Consider the following 24,176-nt stretch of genomic DNA (forward strand, 5'->3'; position numbering starts at 1 on the left):
TCCTCCACAACTAGACTGAAAACCAAAACGACAGCAACTTGTCTGTTCCTCTTCCCCCAATTCCCCAGCGCTGTTCCCCTCCCCCCAATTCCCCAATTTAAAAAAAATCTTTAAAAATTAATTAATTAATTAAAGAATAAAAAAAAACAGTGATGTAACACCGCAAACCTGTTAAAATGGCTAAAATTTAAAAGACTGACCATAGGAAGTGCCAGCAAAGATATGGGGGAAGCAGAGCACTCAGATGGACGCACACGGGGATATTTTCTACTTTGGTGATTTCTTTTCTTACCTTTATTTTTCTTCATTTTGCTTCCCTTTGGTATTTTTTCTTCTTTTTTCTTCTTCTTGAAGTAGAAGCTTATTTCATTGTCTCTTGACTTCCATTGTTTCTGATGAGAAGTGAAGCATCTTATTGTTTTCTTGAAGGGGATGTATCTTTTTTCTCTGGCTGCTTTTTACATTTTCTTTAGTTTTCAGTAGTTTGATGATGGTTGGCCTCTGTGATTTCCTTTGTATTTACTTTACATGGCGCTCCATGACCTTCCTGGATATTGAGTTGATGTCTCATCAGTTTTGTAAACTTTTAGCCAATATCTTTTCTTGTTTTTTGTTTTTTAAATTTTATTGGGGAACAGCCATGGCCATTGGTTACACATTGCTTTCATGCTACAATGGCATAGTTGACTCTTTCTAGGGAGGGCGCAGCTCACAGTGGCCCATGCGGGGATCGAACCGGCAACCTTGGTGTTATCAGCACCACGCTCTAACCAACTGAGCTAACCAGTCACCCCCAAGCCAATATCTTTTCAAATATTTCATCTGCCCTATTCTGTCTTCCCTTTCCTCCTCAAACCCCAATTACATGCATGTTAGTCCTATTCAGATTACCCCATAGTTCTCTAACCTGTCCAATTTTTAAAAATTATTTTTCTTCTCTGTGCTTCAGTTGGGGCCTTTTTAATTATTGGTTTGTCTTTGAATTTATTGATTCTGTTTTCTGCTGTGTCTAGTCAGACCTTATTCTTACTAAAGTCCATTTAATAAATATTTATTTCAGAAATTGTATATTTTGGTTCTATTAAAGACTCATCCTCTGAATTTGGTTCACTTAGATATATATATTCCTTTATTACTATCCCATAAATTTTAAAAAGATATGAATTTTAGTTTATCTGGTATTTTCTTATTGTTATAATGAAAAGAACAATATATATCCTATATATTCTATATATCCTAACCAGAAGAACCCTGTCTATGAAATTTTAGATGCCTTATTGTTTTCCAATATTACTGGGAAATTGCAAGAACAGTACGAAGAATTTTCATGTATCCTTCACCCATTCAAGTTTTGCAACTGTCCTAAGAACGTCCTTTACAGAAAGAGAATGCAAACCAGATCACCCATTGCACTTAGTTGTTACCTGTCCTCAGCTCACATCAATTCATAACAGTCCTTCAGTCCTTCTTTACACTCATATCCTTAACATTTTTAAGATTACAGGCCAATATTTTAATATGTCCCTCATTTTGGGTTTGTCGGATGTTGCCTCATGACTTCATTGAGGATATGAATTTTTGGCAAGAATAACTGAAGTTCTGCTGGGCTTCTGTCCCTGCATCCATCAAGTAGGAACTGATGTCAACTTGTCCCATCATGGGTAATGTTAATTCGATCACTTGAACACGGTGATGTCTGCCAGCGTTCTCCAGTGTCAAGTTGCTCTGTTTTCCTTGAAAATTAGTGTTTTGTGATGAGATACTTTGAAACTATATAAACACTCTGTTATTCTTCTAAGTTTCATGCACTAGTGTTAGTATTTATTGATTTTTTTTATTCCTGAACTAATTAGCACTATTGTGATGGCTAAATGAAGTTTTTCTAATGCCATCATTTGTTCTACATTTCTTAGTCGACATTTTCCTGTAAGAAAGAGTTTTCTCTTTTCCCATTTATTTGCTCACTTTTTTTTTAAAGCTTTTTATTGGGGAACTGGGGGGTGGGAACAGTGCTGGGGAATTGGGGGAAGGGGAACAGACAAGTTGCTGTCGTTTTGTTCTTCAGTCTAGTTGTGGAGGACGTTGCTTCACTGGCCCAAGTTGGCACCATCATTGCGCTCTTCCCTGGCGAGGCAGATCAGTCGCCGGCTTCTGGACGGCTGCTCACTGCGGCTGCTGGCCGCTCACACTGGCTGCTGGCTACACACGGTTGCCCATGGCAACCCACTGCCACAGGGGCTGCAGCCTATGCCTCATCGGCGACTCAGGGCAGCCCAGCTCCAGGTTGAGCTGTTGTTCAGCATCTTAGCTGTAGAGGGCAGTGTCACTGGCCCTTATATGTGGGATCCGAACCGGGGCCCTCTGGCGTCCCAAGCCAGCTCTTAACCAATGTGCCACTCGGCCGGCCCTATTTGCTCACTTTTTAAAACTCAATGTGGATTCATAGATTTCTGTTTATTCAACGGGATGTTACCTGTTATTATTTATTTTCATGCTCAAAATGTCCCAGATTTGGCCAGTGGGCACTTCTCGAAACTGGCTTCTGTGGCCTTTTGACACGCTCCATGATTCTGTAAGTGCATCCTCGCTTTCTGCCACAACAAGATATCCTGAGCTGTTCTGCTTTCCCTCCCCCTTTCTTCAAACAGCGCTGGTTCTCTTCGTGGTGAATTGCATTTAGGAACCAAGGCGGGAGAGTTAAATGTGCTCCTTGCTACCGGGGTTTTGCTGCTTCCCAGGTCCTCTCAGACGTGAGCTGTAGGACAGATATGTATGTACATACATACAGATCTTGAAAATCATGGGTTTCCATGAATACCTCCAATGCCAACCCAAGTACAGCGTTTATTCTAGCTCCCCCTCTTTTCATATTTCTAACTCTCTTCTTTGGTAAGAAACCTAGCTCCCATTTTCTTCTATACATTTATTTATTGCTAGGTTCCCCCTGTATGTAAAACAATCTCCTGACCCCCTGCCAGGCTGCTGCCCTACTAGGCCACCATCCCTTGGGTCCCCTTCCTTGTGAGTGTCTGACCCCCACTTGGCCATAATTATACTCTGCTGCCTTCCTCTTAGTCATGAATTTTTTATTATAAAACATTGTTAGAATTTTCTCTGCTTGGAATAAAAGAGCAGAAGTCATGCTGACATGTTTAGAGTTGAGGTAATAAGTGTGCTTGTTGTCACAAATCAAAGATAATTTTGTTTTGGTTAATATGACCTGCTTAGAAGGATTTTTTTATGTTTAATAGTGTTTAATTTTGCTACTGTAAGTAAGATTGAGCCAACACTAACTACAGAATGATTTCTGCCTGAGGTTTAGGTAGAAATCTGTCAATGAGAGTAAAGCCCCACTTTCCTATGCCACTGCCTCAGGAGAGCAGGACCTATCAACAGCAGGATTGTTCTGATCAATATAAACTAGAGATCAGATGACATTATAGGTTGGGAACCACACTGTGGTGGGCCCGCCTAAAGCAAGGCATTGCTGACTCAGAAGATACTTCACACACAGCTCTGTCTTTTTCTTTCATCAGAAGTGGCCTAAAATGGGTCAGTCACTGACCTTGTATTTGTCACCAGCCTCATCTATATATCCAGGAAAGTACTGTTCCTGAGCCGCCCCTTCTCTGGGTTTTGAGGTGGAAGATAGGGGCACAGGTTAATGGTGACAACTGTGTCCTTTTTTTCTCTACTACATCCCATTAATAAACTGCTTTTTATTGTTTAAGTTCCTGGTGATGGAAGAGTTTAAATTTGCTTTAAACATGCAAGTGGACTCAGGAAAATTAAAACAGGCCACCTGGCCCTGACCCCGGTCCTTCCTGAGTCTCTTCTGTAGCAGAAGCTGTTCTCATCCACTCTCCAAAGGGCTAAATGGTGGTGTGTTGAAAATAATATCCCTGTATTTATCTCTAAGTGCTTTTAAATTGTTGGTCTATATTTTTAAAAGTCATAACCTGACTTCTGCCTCTGGCGACGTAACAGATATTTTTTAAATCCTTTTAAGCGTTAATGTGCTGGTAAGAAAATAAGGAATGCTTAGAGGCTAAAAAAGCAAATGAAATTAGGAAACCAGAGAGGTAAAGTGGCCGTGAAGCTGGCTTGACCTTGAGGCTATTTGCCAAACTGGGTGAACTTCAGCTTTCATTTGCACACCCTGCATAATTCAGGGTACCAAGGGCAAACCCCAGGGTCCTTCCAAGGTGGAAATATTTTGAAAACTCCTCCCCCTCGCCATGTAAACCTGGGACCCCAAAGGGTTACATTTGCAGAGCAAGGACAAACAAGAAAGAGACACACCCAGTCCCAAGGTGCTGCAAGCCATGTGCTTGTCTCAAATCTTGACATTGAGTAGAAAGGGAGAAAGTCCCCTGATAATGTGTAACCATATGCTCATCTCCATAAGGAATGGTAGCTCAGATGCAAACTACCTAGGTAGTCTGACAAATCTCAAGCATAAAATTTGATTTAACCCAGAATGATGTGGTCCTTGGGTGCCTAACACAATCAAGATGAGCCCATCTTCAAGCTGTGCCTCGAAAAGTTCTCACAGATAAATTTCCAGGAAACGTGAGGTCATTTTAAAAATCTCAAAACACCTTGGGGAAAAGTGTCATGTAAGGTCCAGTATAATCTATAAATAGCAAAATAACAACGAATATAAAATATGTACATTTAATATTTTTAAAAGAATGAAAATATGATTGAAAATAAAAAATTATACAAATGACCAGTCATTTTTGTGAAGGACTAAATAGAACTTCTAGAAATAAAAATGAAAAGTTAAAAACCCAATGGGAGAGGATAAGAGTAGATTAGAAAAAGCTGAAGAGGGAATTCAGGAGCTGAAAGATGAATTTGAAGAAATTACATAGAATGCAACACAGAAAAAACAAATATAACAAACGTGAAAGAGATAAAAGATATTGAGATAAAATGAGAACTTGTAACATTTCTAATCAGGAGAGAGAAAAAAAGAGAAATAATAGAGCAGAGAAAATATTTAAAGGAAGATGGCTGCAAGTTTTCATAAATTGATGAAAGACAAGAATACCCACTTCCAGGAAACCCAATGAACTAAAAGCAGAATAAATGCAAAGGCATATGCATATTTGTATCATAGAGAAACTGCAGAAAACCAAAGAGATGAGCTTAAAGTTATCCAAAGAGAAAATATGGATTACCTACAAAGGATTAAAAAGGTTGTCAGCTGACATCTCAACAATAGAAACCAAGGAATAGAGCATACAATATTGGTTGGGTTGAGAGGAAAATCTGTGAACATAGAATTGATTTTTATATAATAGAATAAATATATATGCTATTATACAGCATACATAACTCTTTTAAATGAGGATGAAAATAACTAAGAATTTGTGGCATAAGAAGGAACTATGAGGAATAAAAATAGAATTAATATATACTATTGTCAGGTATTTAGGTCAGGAAAGGAGTGATTGGAATCCATATGTTCTAATATTTCTCATGTGGAGGTTAAAAATATTGATTAACTTTAGACTTTGGGTTAATTATTACATTTTACAATCTATGGAGTAAACAGTAGAATAATTTAAAAAGTATATTAAACTTTTATATGAGTAGAAGAAAAAAATGAACAGTGAAGTATTCACTTCAAAACAAGGAAACAAAAGAGAACCAAAGAAAGATGTAATAAACAATTTAATATAGACTATATAAGTGAATAATAATATGTGTATACAGTGAACACCATAAGTGAAGATGAATGAATCACAGGTATACACAAAGATATGGATAAAACAAAACATAGTGTAAGAGCAAAAGAAGTAAGTCTCGATAAATGGATACAGTACAATTTCTTTATATAAAGTTCAGAAACATCTAAAACAAGCAATATATGGCATAGAAATATGAAGCGGAGCTCAAACTGCAAAGAAAAGCAAAATAATAATAAACACAAAATTCAGGATAGCGGTTACTTCTGAGTAGAAATGAGGGAATGGCAATGGAGAAAGGGACATAGAAAACTCAAAGCTAATAAAACAGTGCTTTTTCTTTAAATGGGTAGAAGAGTCCGTAGTTGTTCCTTGCACTGTAATGCTTATGCCATCCACAATGTATATGAGTATTCTTTCATATCTACAGCCATTATGTAACAAGAATAATTTATAGTTACTTGAGTTTGATTTTTATGTGGTGTGAAATAGGGTTCCAGTATCATTTTATTCCAGATGGATAGCTAGTCATTTATCAAATGACTATCATTTTCCCAATGCGGTGGTCACTCTTGTCATACATAAATTTTCATATATACTGGGATTTACTTCTGGATCCTCTCCTTTTTACTGTCAAATCTACATTGATTTATCTATTCCTCGGTTGATGTCTTATTGATGTGATCATTGCAGTTTTCTGGTTTGACATTCTGATATCTGGTAAGGCACACACCCCCCCTTCGCTATTCTTTTTCTCATTTTTCTTGGTTATCTGAGGCTACTTATTCTTCCAAATGAACTTTCTAAGATCATTTAATCCAATGCCAAAAGGATTTCCTTAAATTTGTAAATTTATGGTAATGTTTCCCCACCCAAGAATAAGAAACGTCTTTGCATTTGTTCAAATCTTACTTTATGGCCTTCAATAAGGTTTTATAGTCTTTTTCATATCGGTCCTGTGGCTTCCTTGTTAAATTTATTCATAAATATTTTATGGTTTTTATCATTATGAGTAGAATATTTTTCACTTTTCCATTTCTAAGTATTTATTGCTAATGAAGAGAAGAATGATTAATTTTGGCGTATTTATCATCTGTCCAACCACCTCATCATAATTCTCTTTCAATTTTAACATTTTTTCACTACCTTTTGGTTTTCTAAGTATATAGATACAGAAAAAATTTTAAAAAGATAGCTGTTAGTTGCCTTTTCCAAATTTTTACTGATTATTCCTCTTTTTTTTTTGTCTTATCCTTCCTTTTTAAATAAAAATGGTGATGACAAGGATCTCTGTCTGTCTCCTGATTTTAATTAAAACAGTGGCTGGCCATTTAAGATGACAGATTTAAGGAGTTTTCCTCCTTTCCTTTTTCCTTAGTGTTTTAATTTGGAATGACTATTGTATTTTATGACTTTTTATTTATATTTTTGCTCTGGGCTTTGAGATACATCCTCTGCTTGACCTTGGAGACCACTATTTTGAGGATCAATAGTGACTGTTCTCGCCTTAAATTCCTCTGATTTTCTTTCTGGTTCAACATGCATGGTTTTCTTGAAAACCCTCTTTTTGCTGTACTCACTTCTGGAGCTTTGACACTTTGTGGTCTCTGTTGACGTCATCATCATTCTTCTCCAGCAGTTCTAATTCTGGTTGGTCTTCCCCTCCCTGGAGGCTGCCCACTCATGGATGTGGTTATTCTCCACTGCCTGCTCGTTGAGGTGCAAGTTCAGACACTGAAGTTCCTTAAGGCAATCGTGGTCCCACAAATAGTGCCCGATAGGGGGATGGCTGACCCTGAGGGCCTCTGTGAGGGGGTAGACAGGTTGTCAGGCCCCTGTGGGAGCACTTGGAGGAAACCTCTTACTCTCTGGTCAGCATATGCTCTCTTGGACTTAGAGGTAAAGCAGACCCAGCCCATCCATTTAGTCAAGAAACCCAACCTCCCCTGAGCCTTAGGCCCACCTGTCAGGGGCCTCAGCAGCTACTTGGCTCAGGCAAGACAGAGGGCAGGAGCTGAGAAGAGAAGAAATGAAATTATCTATTTGATACTGTGGCTAGCTTTGTTTCGATGTTTTCCAGGACATACATTTATGGCTGCTAATTTCACTGAGAGAAAGGGACAGGTCTTTGAGAGAAGAAATTGATACCCTTCCAATTAGAAAATAATAAATTTTCCTGTGCTGGTATTAGATACTGTAGCTGAGCTCCATTTTTTCATTTCTTTTAAGACTAATCAAGGAGAAGAGCATGTTATTCTCTCTGGTTGTGAGACATATCTAAGACAGGTGATATACCAAGGCAAGGTGATGACCTAGAGGCAGCACTAGTACAGCAGGTGAGGGGCCCTAGAAGAATGTAGCACCCCCTCGGTGCTCCTGAGTCTAGATTACAAAGTGCTGGGGACACCACAGTGCCTTCTGCTGAATGTCTCCACAATAATCCTTGAAATAACTGGAGGCAGCCCGAGGTGTCATGGCCTTGACTCATTGGTTGGTGGAGCAGCAGGGAAGAACCCACATAATGAGGCATCAGCGCAAGAGCGAAGACCCATTCAGAACACAACATCTGGCCCCCTCAGCTCCAAGACACAGGGAGCCCCAAGGAGCTAGAGAAAGTGACAGGGGAGCTGGGTACCAAGAGGAAAAATGACGGCTCTGGTGACAAAGAATAAGACAGATGCAAACTGAAGAGGCTTTAGGCAAAGAATAGGAACTTGGGGATAGGAATGTATTTGGAGGAAGTGCTTTAAAACAAAACCATTTTGTAAAAGACACTCTCCCATAGGCAAAAATCCTATTATGCTTCACATTTTTATGCAGCTTTTCTTCCCAAAAAGGTCTCTGAAATAACCCTTCAGAAGCCAGCTAAGATAACTTGATAGGGCAAATAGAGGTAAAAAGGAACAGAAGAGATTATTGTCATTTTATGATAGCCAGAAGACATGCAAGCTAGAGCACAGGCTTTTATATACACCCTAACCCCACAGGTGTGAGATTATTTTTATTTTATTTATTTATTTATTTATTTATTTTAGCTGAGCCATCCTGCTACCTATTGGCAGCTCAGCAGCTGCTCAGCTCGGGCTGGACTCGAACCGCTGTTGCTCAGAGCTCAAACTCTTGAGCGAGCTCTTAACCAACTGAGCCACTCTGCCGGCCCTAGATTATTTTTTAGCCTCAAGAAATCCCTATACAAGGAAACTGAGGCTCACATGTGAAAGAGACTTGCTTTGGTGGAACCCAGGTCTCTAGTCTCCCACCCCCATGCTTTCCACAATCTCTTCTCTTTCTACTACTCAGCGTGTCCCAAGTCTATTTCTTTAGAACCATTGATTTCTGATTGCTCAGACCTCCTAAAATCTTAGGTCTCTGCAGTGTCTTCATAAGATTCACTCTTTCACTTAGCACCTTCCACAGCCTGCTCTGGGCCAGGCCCTTTGCCGAGTGAACGCGGAACCTAAGAGGTAGAACCTGGTCCTCGCCCTGAAACCACAGAGATCACCCATCTCCGGCCCTGGAGCGCTGAGTGACTGTGAAGTCCGGCTGCTGCGGGCCCTGCCCCAGGACCTGCTGTTCTGTCTGAGGAGCCAAGGGAGCAAGGGGATCCCCACTTGGCGCTGACAAATGCTGAGTGCTGGCACAGCTGGAAATACCTCCAGGCCATCAGCCTGGGAGCCTAGTTTTGGTGGAGTCTGCCTGTGGGAGGCCTCAGGGAGAAAGCTGTAGAAATAATGAGCCAGGCAGCTGCACTGTCAGACAATGCGGAGGGGGAGATGGCATAACAGCGCAAAGAGCCCCCTGAAGGAAGAGAAACACCAGGGTCTGACCCCGGTAAGTGGGGTCCCCGCATCTATCTGCTGGTTGCCTTTGAAACTGAGCCCCTGGCTAGCCTGGCAGGTCAGGACCCCCTGACTACCCGACATCGCCCCGAGGTGTTGAGTGGCGCCTGCAGAGTTTGGGCGGCGGGTCAGTGCTGGTCACTTTGCCTTGAGAATGTGTGATTTCAGATGCCCTCAACTTGGAAGCCGGGCAGAGTCTACCTGGGTCAAGCAAATCCCGGATGTGGAGGAAACTGCAAGGGAAGCCTTTCCTTGAGATACTTTGAAGCGTGCTATTTCGAGCCTGCCTCCTAAAAGCAGTCACTACTTTCAATATAAACTTGCTCACCTTTTCATTACAGTGGCTCTCCTGACGACTGACCAGCCACACTGTATACACTTGCAGCCGGAAAACCAAATGGCTTATCTTTTAGCCCCATTTATTCAATCCAGCACTAATTTTGAATGTCTGAATTGAGCACTTAACTGTGTGCCCAGCTCTTGACATGGATGATGATTTCATTTAATCCTCAAAACAATCCTGTAAGCAGCAAACCATTGTTATTCTTATTTTTATTAGAGGGGCAAGCGGGTGGGAACTCGTCAGGTCACAAAGCTATCAAGGGCCAGGAGCACAGGGCTGGGTCAGGACTGCTGTTTAACTGTGTGTTACTCGAAACCCAGCCGCACTTACCTGAGCCCCAGATGAGCTCTGACGCAGCACCCATTGTGGTGAAGCAGTGCTGTCATCAGCTCGCACACACACGCCTTTCCCATATGACAGTCCTCGTCTGTCTCAGCAAAGCTGAGCTCGGTGGTTCGGGGCCCTCATTTCCTCATCTGGGGTCTTTTAGTGAGGCTGGGGGCTCCAAAGGAAGGAGATGCCCCAGGTAGGGGGAAAGGGTGACCATCCTTGGCAGCCTGCTAAGATGACCTCTGTTGCTGAGGGCACTTTGTGGTATTGCAAAAATTATGCAAAACTTGGGATTAGGGAAAAGGGAGGGTAGCAAGTCCTGCCAGTGTCACAACGGAGCATCAGTGAACAGACCCCCCCACCCCAATTCCCCCGTCCTGCAATGATCATGTACTGATCCAGGCCAGGGGGTTGCATCTTTGTCCAACACACTGTTTACTGCTGATTAAAGGTCCAGACTAAGCGTTTACATTCAGCTTGTAGAATTTGTTTCCAGTAAAGGTGCAAACTGTTTCATTCTGGTGGAAAAAGAACCCCAAAGGTTGTGGTGTTCCTGCCCTGCGGGTCATTGGGCCATAGTGGGCCTCGGCGAACCATCTCGTCCACCTCGTCCCTCCAGCGCCCCCCATGTCTCTGCCACTTCTCGGAGGCAGCTTCACACTCCTGTGGGTCCCCTCATTAATGGGTCGAATAAATCTTAACTCATGCTCACTTTATATCCTCGTGAGAGTCAAGCTTTTAAGTTTTTGAACACTTTAGCACTTGTGTTCATCTCCAACTGGAAATAACCACCCCTAAAAGCCCTGCTCAGGAACGTTGGACAATATGCAGGAACCTCCTTTGTGCTTTGGTTCGATGCACAGTTGGTTAGATACAAACTCCTTAGGCAGAACTGAGAGCCTACCGACAGGGCAAAGGTCTCCCTTCCCTCTCCATGTCCCCGGCATTTCTGACTTAGTGGTTTATTTCAAAGCCAGCTTGTCAGACCTCAGTGTAGGATCTGTGAGCACGACACATAACAAGTTACATTACCTTCCGGCGATGGATGGCCATATGTTTCTGTTAAGCTTTGGGACCTGGAGAATTTGGTTTAGACTTTCAGAGCTGGCCAAAATTATGCTTTCATGAAGCACACAATTGCCTCGGCTTGGGCTCTGCTCTGTGGTCACTGAAAGGTATCACATCTGCCCAGCGGCCACCTGAACAATTTCAGGAAAAAAGGCAGAGGCAGGGGCCAAGGAGGCAATGAAGCTGAGAGGCATCATCATGGAGGGACGGAGGTCGCTGCGCAGGTGTCTGCACATGACGTGGAGTGGGTTTAAGGCTGTGATGTTCAAAGATCCAAGCAGAGCTTCCTCCGGTCACACTGTAAACCCCCAGCCCTCAGAGAAGTTGCTTAATTGGCCTCCGAGCTGCATGTTTTTGAGGTGTGTGAGCAGCAGAGATCCCATAGGCCAGGCGTGCTGATGTTGGAGAAGCTCAGGCTATGGACATCTGGGCCACGTGGCATGAGTTCCTTGAGGCAGAGAACATGTCCCAGGCTGAGCAGATGATCACAAGCCTGAGGGAGGAGGAGTGAGACTGATTCAAATCTAGGCTCTGCCACCTACAGCCCACTTGCTGTCTGACCACAAGCCAGTCACTCCTTGACTCGTATTTCCTTATCTGTAAAATGGGCATATATACACGCCTCAGAGTGAGACCTGTGTGTATTTCACAGGGCTGGTGGGAGGGTTCAATGAGGACTAGACGAGCTCACATATCTAAGTGTTGGGCATGGTGCCTGGCTCTTGGCACGCTCCAGTAAACAGCAATTACTTTAAGCATGGCCCTCTCTGGCTGGGTACTAGGAATGTATATCTCCTTGGGAGGAACTGCAGATTTTCTTCCCGACACTTGAGTGTGAGTGAGACTTTACAGAGCAGAGGCAGAGGTAGGGCAGCCCCAGCACCCAGGGCACCCAGAGGGTGTGGAGATTTTCACCAAGGGGGCCAGTGGTGAGAGCCAGAGAGGGCTGCTCTTCTCCCCAGCAGCAGCCTGGGAGGTGCCCGGAGCCTCTAGGCTATGGGAGTGCTTGAGGACACACCCTTGCAGCCAGGCACAGAGACAGGACCTCCCTCCAACACCCAGGTCCGGGGGCTGACAAAGGCTTCCAGGAAACCAGAGTCACCCCCTTTCCCAAGGGTATAGCGGGGCAAGCTGGAAGCTTTGCCTCTGCAGTCACGGCTCCCTGCAGACAGGGTCTGCCCGGCAAGGTCTGCCTCTGAGCATGGCTTTGCAGTCCAGGCCCCTTCCTGTGCCAGCCCCCTTGCACTGCATGTCAGCTCCAAGGTCCCAGGTTGCTCTGCTCTCCCTGGGGCTCTGGCTTCAGGTCAAATCTCCCCGACAAGGCTTCCCTGACCTCCAGATGAGACTTGGCCCACTCAGCACCTCTTTATTTTCTTCCCAGCATTCACCACAACCCACATTTGTCGTTTATTTGTTTTTCTGTTCACGCTCTTATGTGTCTTCCTACACTGCCCTGTAAGTGCCCTGAGGACAGAGTCCTAGTCTGCTTTGTGTCCCAAGCACCTAGACTAGGGTCTGGCACATAGGAGGTGCTCCAGAAGCACTTGTTGGATGAACAGGTAGATGGAGAGCTGGCAGGCAGGCCCTCCTGAAGTGCCCGTCGTTACCACCCACCCACAAGGGGCATAGAAACTGCACTGGCTGGAGAGCTGGGTCTCTGCCTGGCTCTCACACAAACCCGAATTCTGCAGCCACATACAAGGCACTTGGGGCTCTCTGCAATGAGGGAGTCAAAGTTGATCACGCACCCTGTCTCCGGACCACCTAGGGTATGTCTGAGAGCATAAGTTGTCTTGGGGTGCGGGGATACTGGGACCGTTAACTCCAGCTCCTAGATGGCACACCCCGCATATCTGCATTCCTCTGTACACAAACTGCTCTTCCAAAGGCAAGTTCTCAGGTTGAGGTCTTTACAAAAAACCTAACCATGACCCAGGAATAGGCTGCAGCTCCCTGATGGGTTGGTATGATGCACAAAATAAAAAGTATAATCCACGTGTATGGAGCTGTCTGTCAACAGAACCTGGTTCCTTTACAAGCACCTGTGTCTGCGGAAGCTGGAGACTGCTGTGTGCCAGGCTGGGATTCACAGAGGGCAACAGTGAGCCAGTCAGAGTGCAGGGCAGCTGGTTCCTAGCACTGTGCATGCCTTCTGCATACACAGCCCACTGACCTTGACCTTGACCTTGGCTGTACACACTGGGCCCTGCAGAGTGTACAGCCACCTTAGAGCCAAGCCGTCATCTCACTGTGGCTTATGGCTGGATGGGGCGAGGTGGTAGGGATTTCAGCCCCCGTCCTTTGCTGAGGGTTCAAGGGCCTGCAGGAGGAAGCTTAGGCAGTACCACTGACAGGCACCTGGAGTGGGGGCCTCCCAAGGCTGTGTAAGGGGAGGGGGCTTGCCTCAGTAGCCAAGCCAAGGACAAGTTCTCAGACGGGAATGTTGACTGGACAAACACATTTGCAGGCCATTAGCAACCCAAAGTGGAAAGCTAAGGGGTTTCCTCTCATGTGCCATTCAGGGCACGATCCCTGAGAGGTTGGTTTATTCTGTGCCATGGAACCAGTTATAGAGACTGAGTCAGTTTGGAAGCAAAATAACCGAATTGTCTGTGCTCTGGTGTGGTCAGCGGTGACAGAGGCGTCCTGCCCTGGGTGAAGGAAGAGGACCCACTCTCTCTGCCTGGTCCCTCTGCTGGGGGCGCCGGTCTTGACTGGGACCATGGCGAGCCTCCGCCCGCTCCACCTGTGCGCTGAGTCGGCAATCCCAAGTCTGTGATGCTCGAATCGAGAATCCGTGCCTGATTCACAGAGGGAGTCTTGAGCACCGACTGGTACAAATGGACTTGTTTCTCCTGCCGCCATAGCTTTCACGTAACAATTCCCATTTCTGACCATGTTCAGTAAATTGAATTAGTGTTGAAAAGCAGCTTATTTTGTATGATGATCAGCTTCTAACCTGAGTAAACGACTTCCTTTATGACTATAAATTAAGCACATTATATCTTTTTCATGCATCATGGTCATCCTCATAAATAGTGTAGGTTGTTGCTGGCGGTCTCACTTGGTTACCTTTCCCATTACTGTTTTATCACCATCCTGGTAGGAGTGGGGAATTCATCCTGTTTTAGTAACAAGGAGGAAGTGGTGACAAGGGGCTTGTTGAATGAGCAAGCCACCACTTGCCGACGTCTCTGTGGCCAGGACGGGATCCCAGGCCCATCCCTGTGCAAGGGGTTCTCAGCTCGTCATGGGGCTGCTGTCCACAGACTGGGGAGGGGCAGGTACAACGCTTTAAAGCTACTTTTGTCTTAATTGTAAATAATTAGGATTCAAATGTTTGCCAACCGCTGATTTCCCCGTCAGAGAAAACCTGAGTGCTCTTGACAACTTGGACAGGTTGACACGTTTTCTTAGCACGGATACCCCAGAGCATAGCCCATGGGGGAGGCCTCAGTCACACCTGCAAGCTAATCAAACGTGGGCATTGGAGGTGCCACGCGCAACACTGCTCTCTGGGGCGTTCACTGCCATCTGGGCATGTGAGCATCTCAAAGGAGAAAGTGTCGGGTAGAGGGGATTCTCCCCCATCCAAGGTGAGCTGCCTTTCCTTTGACTGTCTAGGCTGGCCTAGCTGGTCTCTGAAGCCCCTTCCTGCTCTGCCACTCTGGTCCCCTTGACCCTGGAAGGCCCACCTCCAGGGACATATGTCTCCCCTTCATGCTGTCATCCTTCCAGCTTCCCTCCTGCCCCCCTCGGAGGAGGCAAGGGGAGATGCACCCCTCAGAAGGTCACTTGCGTGCCGGGCCCTCACCATCTTCACCAAAGCCTCTAGCCTGGGCTTTGAGCAGTGGCAAAATCAGAGTTAAGGAGATCAGCTTTTCAAACCGTTGCGTTTCTTAAAACCTGAGCACATGGGGCACATGAGGACAAAGGCCCCGCACCTGTGGGGCCTCCTGGGGCCAGGGAGAGGGGCAGACACTTTAGGGCAGGGGGATTCAGAGAGGGGGCACTCAGACATGAGGTGGCAGGAAGTGGAACCCAGGGGTGAGTTGGAGCTGATTAGGGGATGGGGGTGGGGAGTGGGGTGACACAGTCTGGGTGGGCAGCACAGCCCCAGCAAAGGAAGCCAGAGTCTTGGAAACTATGGCTGTTTATTCAAAAGGGGGTGATCAGTGGGTACCCTTCCAATCACACGTGGATATTTATTAAAATTGTGATACAGTGAAAATGCTTTGTGTCCTTGCATTGTGTTGGGAAAGAAACAAAGGCTGATATCTTTAGAGCTGTGTTAGTTTGTCCTAGTAGCCGCTTGTGCTTTCCAGGGTAACCCATTTTCCAAGCAGCCAGGAGAATCAACCTAATCAAACACACTTGTGGCAAAGCAGCCGTAAACACCGTGGGTGGGGGCCTCAGCCCAGAGACTCCCTCCTCTGAGAGCCGTCTCCCCTCCGCCTGTCAACCTTGATGGGAAGATGTGCATTGGGGCCAGTGAAGGCCACAGAACCTTCACAGTGACAAGTGAACAATTAGCAGAGTGGATAAAGGGGATTCACGCGCTCACTAAGGAGCTGCACTCTTACACTGCTCAGAGATATTTTGACCTTCTAGTTTATTATGATTCAAGAAAAAGTCAATATTTCTTAGCTTGCCAAGGCTGGAGGAATTTAAATGAGTTATTGAATCAAGCAGTTAATCTACCGATAACTGATTCGTTTCTTTTCAAATCCATAATGATGAAAAGCAGACAACCAAAATCAAGAAAAGGAAGTTGTTGTTTTTTCTTTCCTTAGACATTCTAATCCCGCGGGGTAGGTAGGAGCTAGTGCTGAGAGTTCAGTCTTGACTTGACGGCTAGGGCCATTCTGTTTTGCTAGGTATTTTGAAGATTTAATTAAAGCTTTAAAAGCAAAGACTTCTGTGGCCATAAAATCTGCATTCATGTTTTAATTATTTGTATTTTGATATCCCTTTATAATTCTTAGCTTCCTATCTTTTGTCGTTAATGCCACGTGGCAATCAGCCAGTTTTGGGGGCTCCTGTGATGGAGAGTAATGTTGGTGATAGATGCTTGTTTGGCCTTTCATGTAAGCGTCCTTTTCCAGCATAAGCCACTCTACTGGCTACTCTGCCCCTTTTGCTGCACAAGCTCCAGTCACCACTGCCTGAGATCACTGAGGGCACGTGTTGGGTGCAGGGGACGCCCAGCAATGTGTGGCAGGCAGGAGACCCAAAGCAACATGGCAGCTGCCATCTCCAGGGTCTCAGCCTTCTTGCCCATGGCTGCAGCCTTGGGCTGGAAAGGACTGGGCAGTGGAGAAAGGCTGCTGGTGCCACCACTGATCACATGTGTCCCAGAGAACCATATTCTGGCCTCCCTCCCTTGGCTGCTCTCTCCTCCATTCTGAACACTTAAAATACCACTTTCCCCTTACTCCACACTTCCTCTTTTTTTTTTTAAGATTTTATTGGGGAATTAGGGGAGGGGAACAGCACTGGGGAATCAGGGAAGAGGAACAGACAAGTTGCTGTCCTTTTGTTCTTTAGTCTAGTTGTGGAGGATGTTGCTTCACTGGCCCATGTTGGTATTACCATTGCGCTCTTCCCGGGTGAGGCAGATCGATCACCTGCCTCTGGATGGCTGCTCACGGCGGCTCTTGGTAGCTCACACCGGCTGCTGGCCACACATGGTAGCTTATGGCAGCCCACAGCAGCAGGGGCTGCAGCCTATGCCATCGCCGGTGACTCACAGCAGCCCAGCTCCAGGTCAAGCCGTTGTTCACCATCTTAGCTGTAGAGGGCGCAGTGTCACTGGCCCTCATGTGATCCGAACTGGGGCCCTGCTGCTCAGAGCTGGCGTCCCAAGCCAGCTCTTAACCAACGTGCCACTCGGCCGGCCCTCCACACTTCCTCTTTAGAAAGGAAAGACCCCCACCTCACCCCCTGCACAAAGCTCCTCCTCACCTCAGGTCTCCCTGAGGCATGCCAATGCTCCCTGCAGTGCGGTTATGGGAGCCTTGACTCAAGCCCTGTGTGCCACTTAGAAAGCCCGCTGCTGTCAGTCAGCAGGGTCCGTTGGTACTTGGCCACCTCCCTGTGCCTCTGTTCCACTCTTCCTGCCTCCCAGATCGGCAGGGGTGGTGTCTGAGCTGTTTGGAGTGAGCCAGCCTTAAAACCTCAGCTCTACACTACAGGGCACTGCTCTTGGCATCCTCAGCCACCTCCTGTTGGAGAGGCAGGGACTCCATGGGGCACCCGGAGCCCCCAGGCCTCGGCCTCACAGGCAAATGGAGCCTCTGCCTACTGTGACTTGAAAGAGCCACAGAGGAAGCCCGGGACCCCACCCGAGTGCCTGCAGCTGACCCTCTGTGTCTGTGTGTCTGGCAGGACTTTCTGGCCACGCATCCTGCGGAAAGAAGCTATGCAGCCGCGGGAGCAGATGCACGCTCAGCAGGGAGACGGGGGAGCCCGAGTGCCGGTGCCTGGAGGCCTGCAGGCCCAGCTACATGCCCGTGTGCGGCTCCGACGGGAGGCTCTATGAAAACCACTGTGAGCTCCACCGTGCCGCTTGCCTGCTGGAGAGGAAGATCGTGGTCGTCCACAGCAAGGACTGTTTCCTTAAAGGTGGGAAGATGGCTACGTGTCCCTATGTTTTGGGGTTTTGTGATGGTTCTTGTAATGCCGTTTTGATAAACAACCTGGGTGTGCTGAGCTTATAGGTTGAATGTGTAAAGGCAATAGCAAAAAGGAAGGCTGGAGCCTTCATCACATGACATTTTGGTGATTCAGGTTCTGCTGTATTTGCCCCCCGCCCCCGGCCCCCAAGAGGCCTCTGTCCTTGGATAGCAGAGCTTGAGGAGGCACAGCTAAGCCCTGGATCGTGCGGAACACATGTCCAGTAGGAACCAGGCCACAAGGCAGTGCCCAGGTATCTCACATAGAATGAGCCCTGGCAAGGTGGTGACAGGCCCTATGTTTCCCCCTCGGGCAGAGTCGCATGAATCAGGGGGCCACACTGCATGCAATGTGGCCAGATGGACACCAGCACAGTGGTTCCCAGCATGGCAGACACTCAAACTCCAGCCTGGAGTGGTTGCTGATGGAATAGCTTTCCACGTCTGGCCTGGCCAGAACACTAATAAGCAAGACAGGAAGGCCCTGCCTAGCCATCAGATAGTGTCCATGGAGTTGGTCCAAGAGGTCTATGCTCTGTGCTGGGGTTAGGTCAGAAGGAAGGGCAGGACAGCTGCCACCAGAGGGTTAGCGCATTGAGGACAGGGCCTGTGCTCTTCATGCTGACACATTGTCAGCACCTGGCACAGTCCTTGCACCGAGCGGATGCTCATGACTCACAGATGCCTGACGATGAGAGCGTTAGAGTGCAGATTCCGGTGTTGATGTGGCCCCAATGCACAGTACATGCCACAGCCTGTAGAAGCATCTGTGATCCTGAAACCACATGGCTACACATGAAGAAGCTGGGAAATGTGAGAAGGCAGAAGCAGCATGTGGGACATTGGAGGTGACAGAGCCCACATGTGGTGGGGCGGGAACCTACCTTGGGGTGGGGCAGAGAGGGGGCGAGAAGACTTGGGACGGAGCCCCACCAGTGCCTGCGACACTGGCTTCCAAGTCAGCAGAGCTGGGGGGCTGTCACTCTCACAGGATGGTGTGTTCTCAGCGGTGGAACACAGGTCTGGTGGCCTCCTGCAGCCTCTGCCCATACCACCTGCAGTCACATAAAGGGCCACTTTCCCACCCTCACCCATGGGCCGTGGCAGTGGAGAGCCCTGGGACATTCAGGGCTCTGGATGGTCAAGTTGACTCTCTGATGGGAACAGTCTTAGACACTTTCATGGCTGTGCTTATGATGCTAACACAAGGGGCTTCAGAAATCATGAGACACATTATAGAAATGAGACCAAGATGAGCCCAGGAAAAATGTCCCTGGTCTGCAAGCACTGCCTGGCCTCACGCCTGCCGATTCCTCACCAGCCATGAGCACTAAAATACTTGACCGGTTACTCCAGCTTTATTGGCCGTGTTGAATTTTATAGACTGATGTTCCGTTCTCCAGTTTCCAATATCCCCCAAATTGCATCTTTCTGAAGGTTTTTATTTCTGCATCAGAGTGTGCACAGCCTCCCTCACCATCGGTTATTCAAACAGCATTTCTCGTTTTAAGCGAGGGAAAAATAGCCACCACAAAACCCTGTGAGGGGTGGGGGCAGAGGTGGAGAGGATGGGCTGGGGCGGGGGGCAAGCAGATTAGGGCTCTGCTTCATGCTGATTGAGTTTATCCACCAAATCCTTCTGAGTCATTGAGTTTTTCACCGATTTTGTGAATGCACACCCACACGGTCGCTGTCCTAAAGCTCCTGTTTCAGGGGACAGCAGTACTTGTAAAGCTCCCAGAGGTTGCAGCCTGGCTCTGCCACTTCCCTGTGTGGCCTTGGGGTGCATGACTCCACTTTCCTGGGCCTTTTCCTTAGAATGGGGCCTTCAGCAGCACCAACCTGCTCTGTGCAGAGACCTACATGACACACTGCACAGAAACCACTTAGCACGTGCCAGGCGCATTACACGTGTTGGTATTAATGACACCCATCGTCATCATGTAGCTAATCCACGTGGCCTCAGGCCCAGAACAGCAAGATGCATAAACTGTGAAGGGAACACAGAGGCCGGAACAGGGGCTCTGCCCAGCAGTCTCGGGAAACATTTCTGGGCCCAGATGGCTTCATGATAGATGGAAAGTAGGTGTGGAAGGCACTGGGTATCGGGCCTGATGCTGTCCTGGAGATGCCCTCTGGGATCCAGGGCTCCCCTTTCTGCAGGCCTGGTCCTGTGGGTCTGGGCCCCACGGAGAAGCCTTCACGGCCTCATGCTCAGAAATAGCTCCAGTCCCTGGCCGGCAGGAGGGCTACCTGCCTTTCCTCCTATAGCATTCAGGGAGTGCCCAGGGCTTGGTGGCGATGGAGGCAGGCCGGCCCTAAGGAGGTGGCTTTGGGTGAGCAAGTCTCCACCTTCCCCAGAACCATGACTCCAACAGGGAGCAGGAGGAAATGGATTGACAGACGGGCTGGGTTTGGGAGTGGGGGTGGGGGGTGGAAGAAAGCATCTAAAGGACAACTTTCTGCACTCCCCACTTCCAAGATGGCAGCAAACTAATGCTATCTTGAGCTCCTTGATGATCATTTGTCTTTTATCCCAAATTTCCAGGGACTTCATTGATACAGGAAACTTAAAAACACCTTTTTTTCACCAAATAAAAATTCTAAAATCACCCATGTTTCATTCTCTAGTCCTACCAGACTTTACAAAGAAAAGTTACAACTTCATCCTTTGGGGTTTTATCTACCCCCCACCCCCAGAAGTCACTTATTAGGACAATCCTTACGAGGCTGGGGTGTGCTGAGCAGGGGGACAGTTCTGAGCACAACCTGCAGAGACACATGGCCTCACCACTCTGCAAGAGAGGAGAGGCAGCATTCTCAGCCCCATTTACAAGAGAACTTCTGGTATCACATACCAGTTGCCATGGCAATGGGATTCCTTGTGAATGCTCGGAATGAAATATAACATCATTTAGGGATCATTAGCATGGGAGAAAATCAAAACTAACTCAGAAGCATTGCTTCTGCTTGCATTTGCTGCCTTGACACCAGCTTTCCTGAAACCCGAGCAGAGCCTCTCGCCGAAAATCAGGGGTTGAGCAGGATATGGGATGTTGTATCCCTTTCTTCTTGTGGCAAAATTAGAGTTGCAGTTGTCGTTAGTGCCATATACCTCCAGAGAATACCAAGATAGTGGGTGGCATTTTCTGTACCTTTCACTTCTCACAGAGCTTGTGTTTTAAGGTATCTTGTGACATGGGTTCCTATTTGTGTTGTAGTTGGCACTTTTAGAATTATTTTTCTGACTTCGGTTTTGAGTTCACGCTTTATCTCCTGTGCTGTTCGAGAAGACAAATTGCCTTTCAGCAATCACTCACCACACCAGGGTTGTATTATCCCAGATGATATAATGTCATAGTCGGGCAGTTTTCCAAACAAACCATGAAATGATGGAAGAAAAGAGCCTGATACGGGATCAGTGCTAAACGGACTTGAAGCTTTCTCGTCCTGCATGTCCTCTGTTGGTGCACTTTGCTACTTCAGAGGTGAGTTCTCAGGCTCATGAAATCAGACCAAAAAAAAATTAACCATACTATAGGCTCACTATCAAATCTTTTTTTTCTTTCTTAAGTGTTACTAAACGCAGGAATAAAAACCCAACTTTTTCTTGTAAGTTAGCAAAGCCAATAGATCTTGATGCCAAAGAGACTTCTTTTTTCTTTTCTTCTTATTGTTCCTTTGTTGTTGTTGAGTCTTGTCACTTTAGGAACATAAATTAAGCTCCACACCTCCAGGGCATTCCCACCCTTCCGGAAGTCTTGTCTGCCCTGCCAGGGAAAGCTACTCACATCTCTCGCTGTGTCGGCCCAGCCCACCTCAGCTGGAGGCTCAGCCTCCAAGGTGTGTGAGATCCTGGTACAGGGAGGGCCCTGACGGCGGCAGGCATCATAGGGGCCTGGGTTTCACTCTGTAGGAGTGGGTCCCTACAGCAGGGAGGTGCTAGGGCCTACGGGAGCAACATGGGGAGGCCCAGGCTAAGGGAGTAGTGGGGCACAGGCTCAAGGGCACCATGCCACACCTCCTTGGATGAGACACATAAGCTCTGTGCACCTCATTTACCTCATCTGTAGATTGGGAATGATAATCGTGCCTACCTCATAGAGTGTCATGAGCTGAAAGGAGCAGTGAGCTTGTACTGAGCACTATTCTCTAAGCAGTACTGATAGTGACGCCATTGCAAACATCAGGGCACATTCCTTGAAGGGGCAGATGCAAGAGGCTATTAGAGCCATTCCCACATGTGACAATACTGTATGTGGTCTAAGACGTCGAGAGGGGGGTGCTCCAGTGAACGAGGGGAGAGAAGAGTGTGGGCCTCCATATTTATTTAACAAATGACTAGAATTTGACCTCCAAGTGATCAAATTTTAGATTACCTTCTCAACCTGCCTTGCTTTTTGATAAGTGATGTCATGAGTGATCCAAGTTCACCCAGCAAGTTAATAGAGACGCAGGAGGAAAACCAAAAGCTCCTGATTCCCGATCTAGGGACGGTTCCTGGGATGCATGACAGGCTGTCAGGAAGTGTCAGCTGAGCCTGCGGGAGGGATTGTCTGCCGGAGGATGAGAAGGGGGATGTCCCAGGAAGGGGCTGCAGAGGAGACACTCAAGGTGCATCCCAAAGGGTGAGCAAGGGCATCCAAGGTGCAGGCAGGAAGTGCCTCAAGACCCAGGGAAGGGGTGAGCGAGGGCATTTGAGGTGCAGGCAGGAAGTGCCTGCAGAACCGGGGAAGAGCAGGTGGTCAGAATGCAGACCCTGAAGGGGAAGGTGCAGCTGGGGGTAAATGCAGATGAGCAGGTAAGAGTGAACGGAGGAAGGCCTAGGTGCCACAATGGCAGCATGGACTCAAGCCGACTGGGTGTAAGATAAGCTGGTCCAACTTTCCCATTTCCCAGACAGGGACCGTGAGGCCCAGAGAGCATTAGTACCTGACCCATGTCACACAGGCTCTGCCACTGCCCGCCCGCCTTTCAAAAGCACCCACAGCTTTGGGGCTGTTTGTCCAGCAAGGCCTGTTCCCAGCAGATGCAATGGCTTTATCCTTTTCCCGAGGACACTTCCTGGTGTCGAGGGAGGACTCAGGAGCCATGGTCAGTGGGAAGGGCTTCATGGCTGCTGCACCGTGGCCTTCCTGCTCTCCAGGTCAGCAAGAAGCCCAGCTGGAGGCTTCTCCAGGAAAGCTGGCGCAATCATCCCAAACTCCCAGAGCCTCCACACATCAGAACACCAGGCCACTCTCTCCCCTCTAAGGAAAAAGTAGGAAACTCAGGATCGCCCAGAGGCTGCCAAAGAGCGTGGGACAAAGCAGCAGAGCCTCCTGGACCAGCCCTCCTTCAGCCTGGTCTGACTTCTTGGCACTGGCCTCCACTTTCTCTCCAAACCCTTTTTCCTGTTTCCAGTTTCTTCCAATTGTGCTTCTGCTCCTGGCCCCACTCATGTTCTGTCCAGAGGCCCAGAGGCCCCTGCTCCTCCCCCAGCCCTTGCAAAGGAATCTCTCTGCACCCAGCACCATTTCTTGCCTTCGCTTTGAGCTCCACAGAAGAGGGTCTGGCCATTTTACACCAAGCCACGCAGCTTCACAGGCATTATTGAACGTCCACCAGGGGCCACAGCTGCGCAGGACCTGAGGATACCAGTATGATTAGGATGCCAGGCCTGACCTCATGGAATTGACAGATCCCCAGCACCCCCACTCTCTGGGCTACCATGCTGGGGCTGCTGTAGCCAGAGACACCCCTAAAACCTCAAGCACCAATGGGAATCTTCATGGACTGTCTCCTGTCTTGCAGCCTCACGCATAGGGTCTGCCGGGATCCATGCAAACAGATTGGGGCAACTGAACTGAAAGTTCACCAGCAGGCCCCACAGCAAAGCAGCCCTCGGAGCTCAGTCATCCCATTTGTAGTATCTGCTCCCACGATCAAGAAACATGACTTAAAACAAACATACATGTTCTTTGGATGTTTCCTCCAGGTTTTATGCAAGAAAATGTCTTGATGTGAGCATTCTGCAAACGTGCAAATGTTATCAGTCAGCACATGCGGTGTGCTTCACAGAACTGCTGTACTTGGGATGAACTAATTACATTCCAGTAATTAAAAATTGCTAATAAGTTATTGAGCTGTGAAAGTCTCGCACTGCATTGATTTCGCTATGGAAACAAGCTGCAGCCTCCGAGGCCCCCACAATGTTTCCTATTCTTTCCTGGCACCTCCTCCTCCT

At 47.3% G+C, this 24,176-nt stretch overlaps 1 protein-coding gene across 1 annotated transcript in view; it reads left to right on the forward strand.

The window, feature by feature from the left end:
* The window catches only part of FSTL4 (follistatin like 4), a 414,473-nt gene that overhangs the window by 176,222 nt on the left and 214,075 nt on the right, over positions 1-24,176 (forward strand). Inside the window, exon 4 of the mRNA XM_019642158.1 lies at positions 17,664-17,900. Coding sequence (XP_019497703.1) covers positions 17,664-17,900 — 237 coding nt within the window. The remainder of the gene's footprint in view (positions 1-17,663; positions 17,901-24,176) is intronic.

This window comes from Hipposideros armiger, unplaced genomic scaffold, assembly GCF_001890085.2.
Source record: "Hipposideros armiger isolate ML-2016 unplaced genomic scaffold, ASM189008v1 scaffold_66, whole genome shotgun sequence".
Lineage (NCBI taxonomy): Eukaryota > Metazoa > Chordata > Mammalia > Chiroptera > Hipposideridae > Hipposideros > Hipposideros armiger.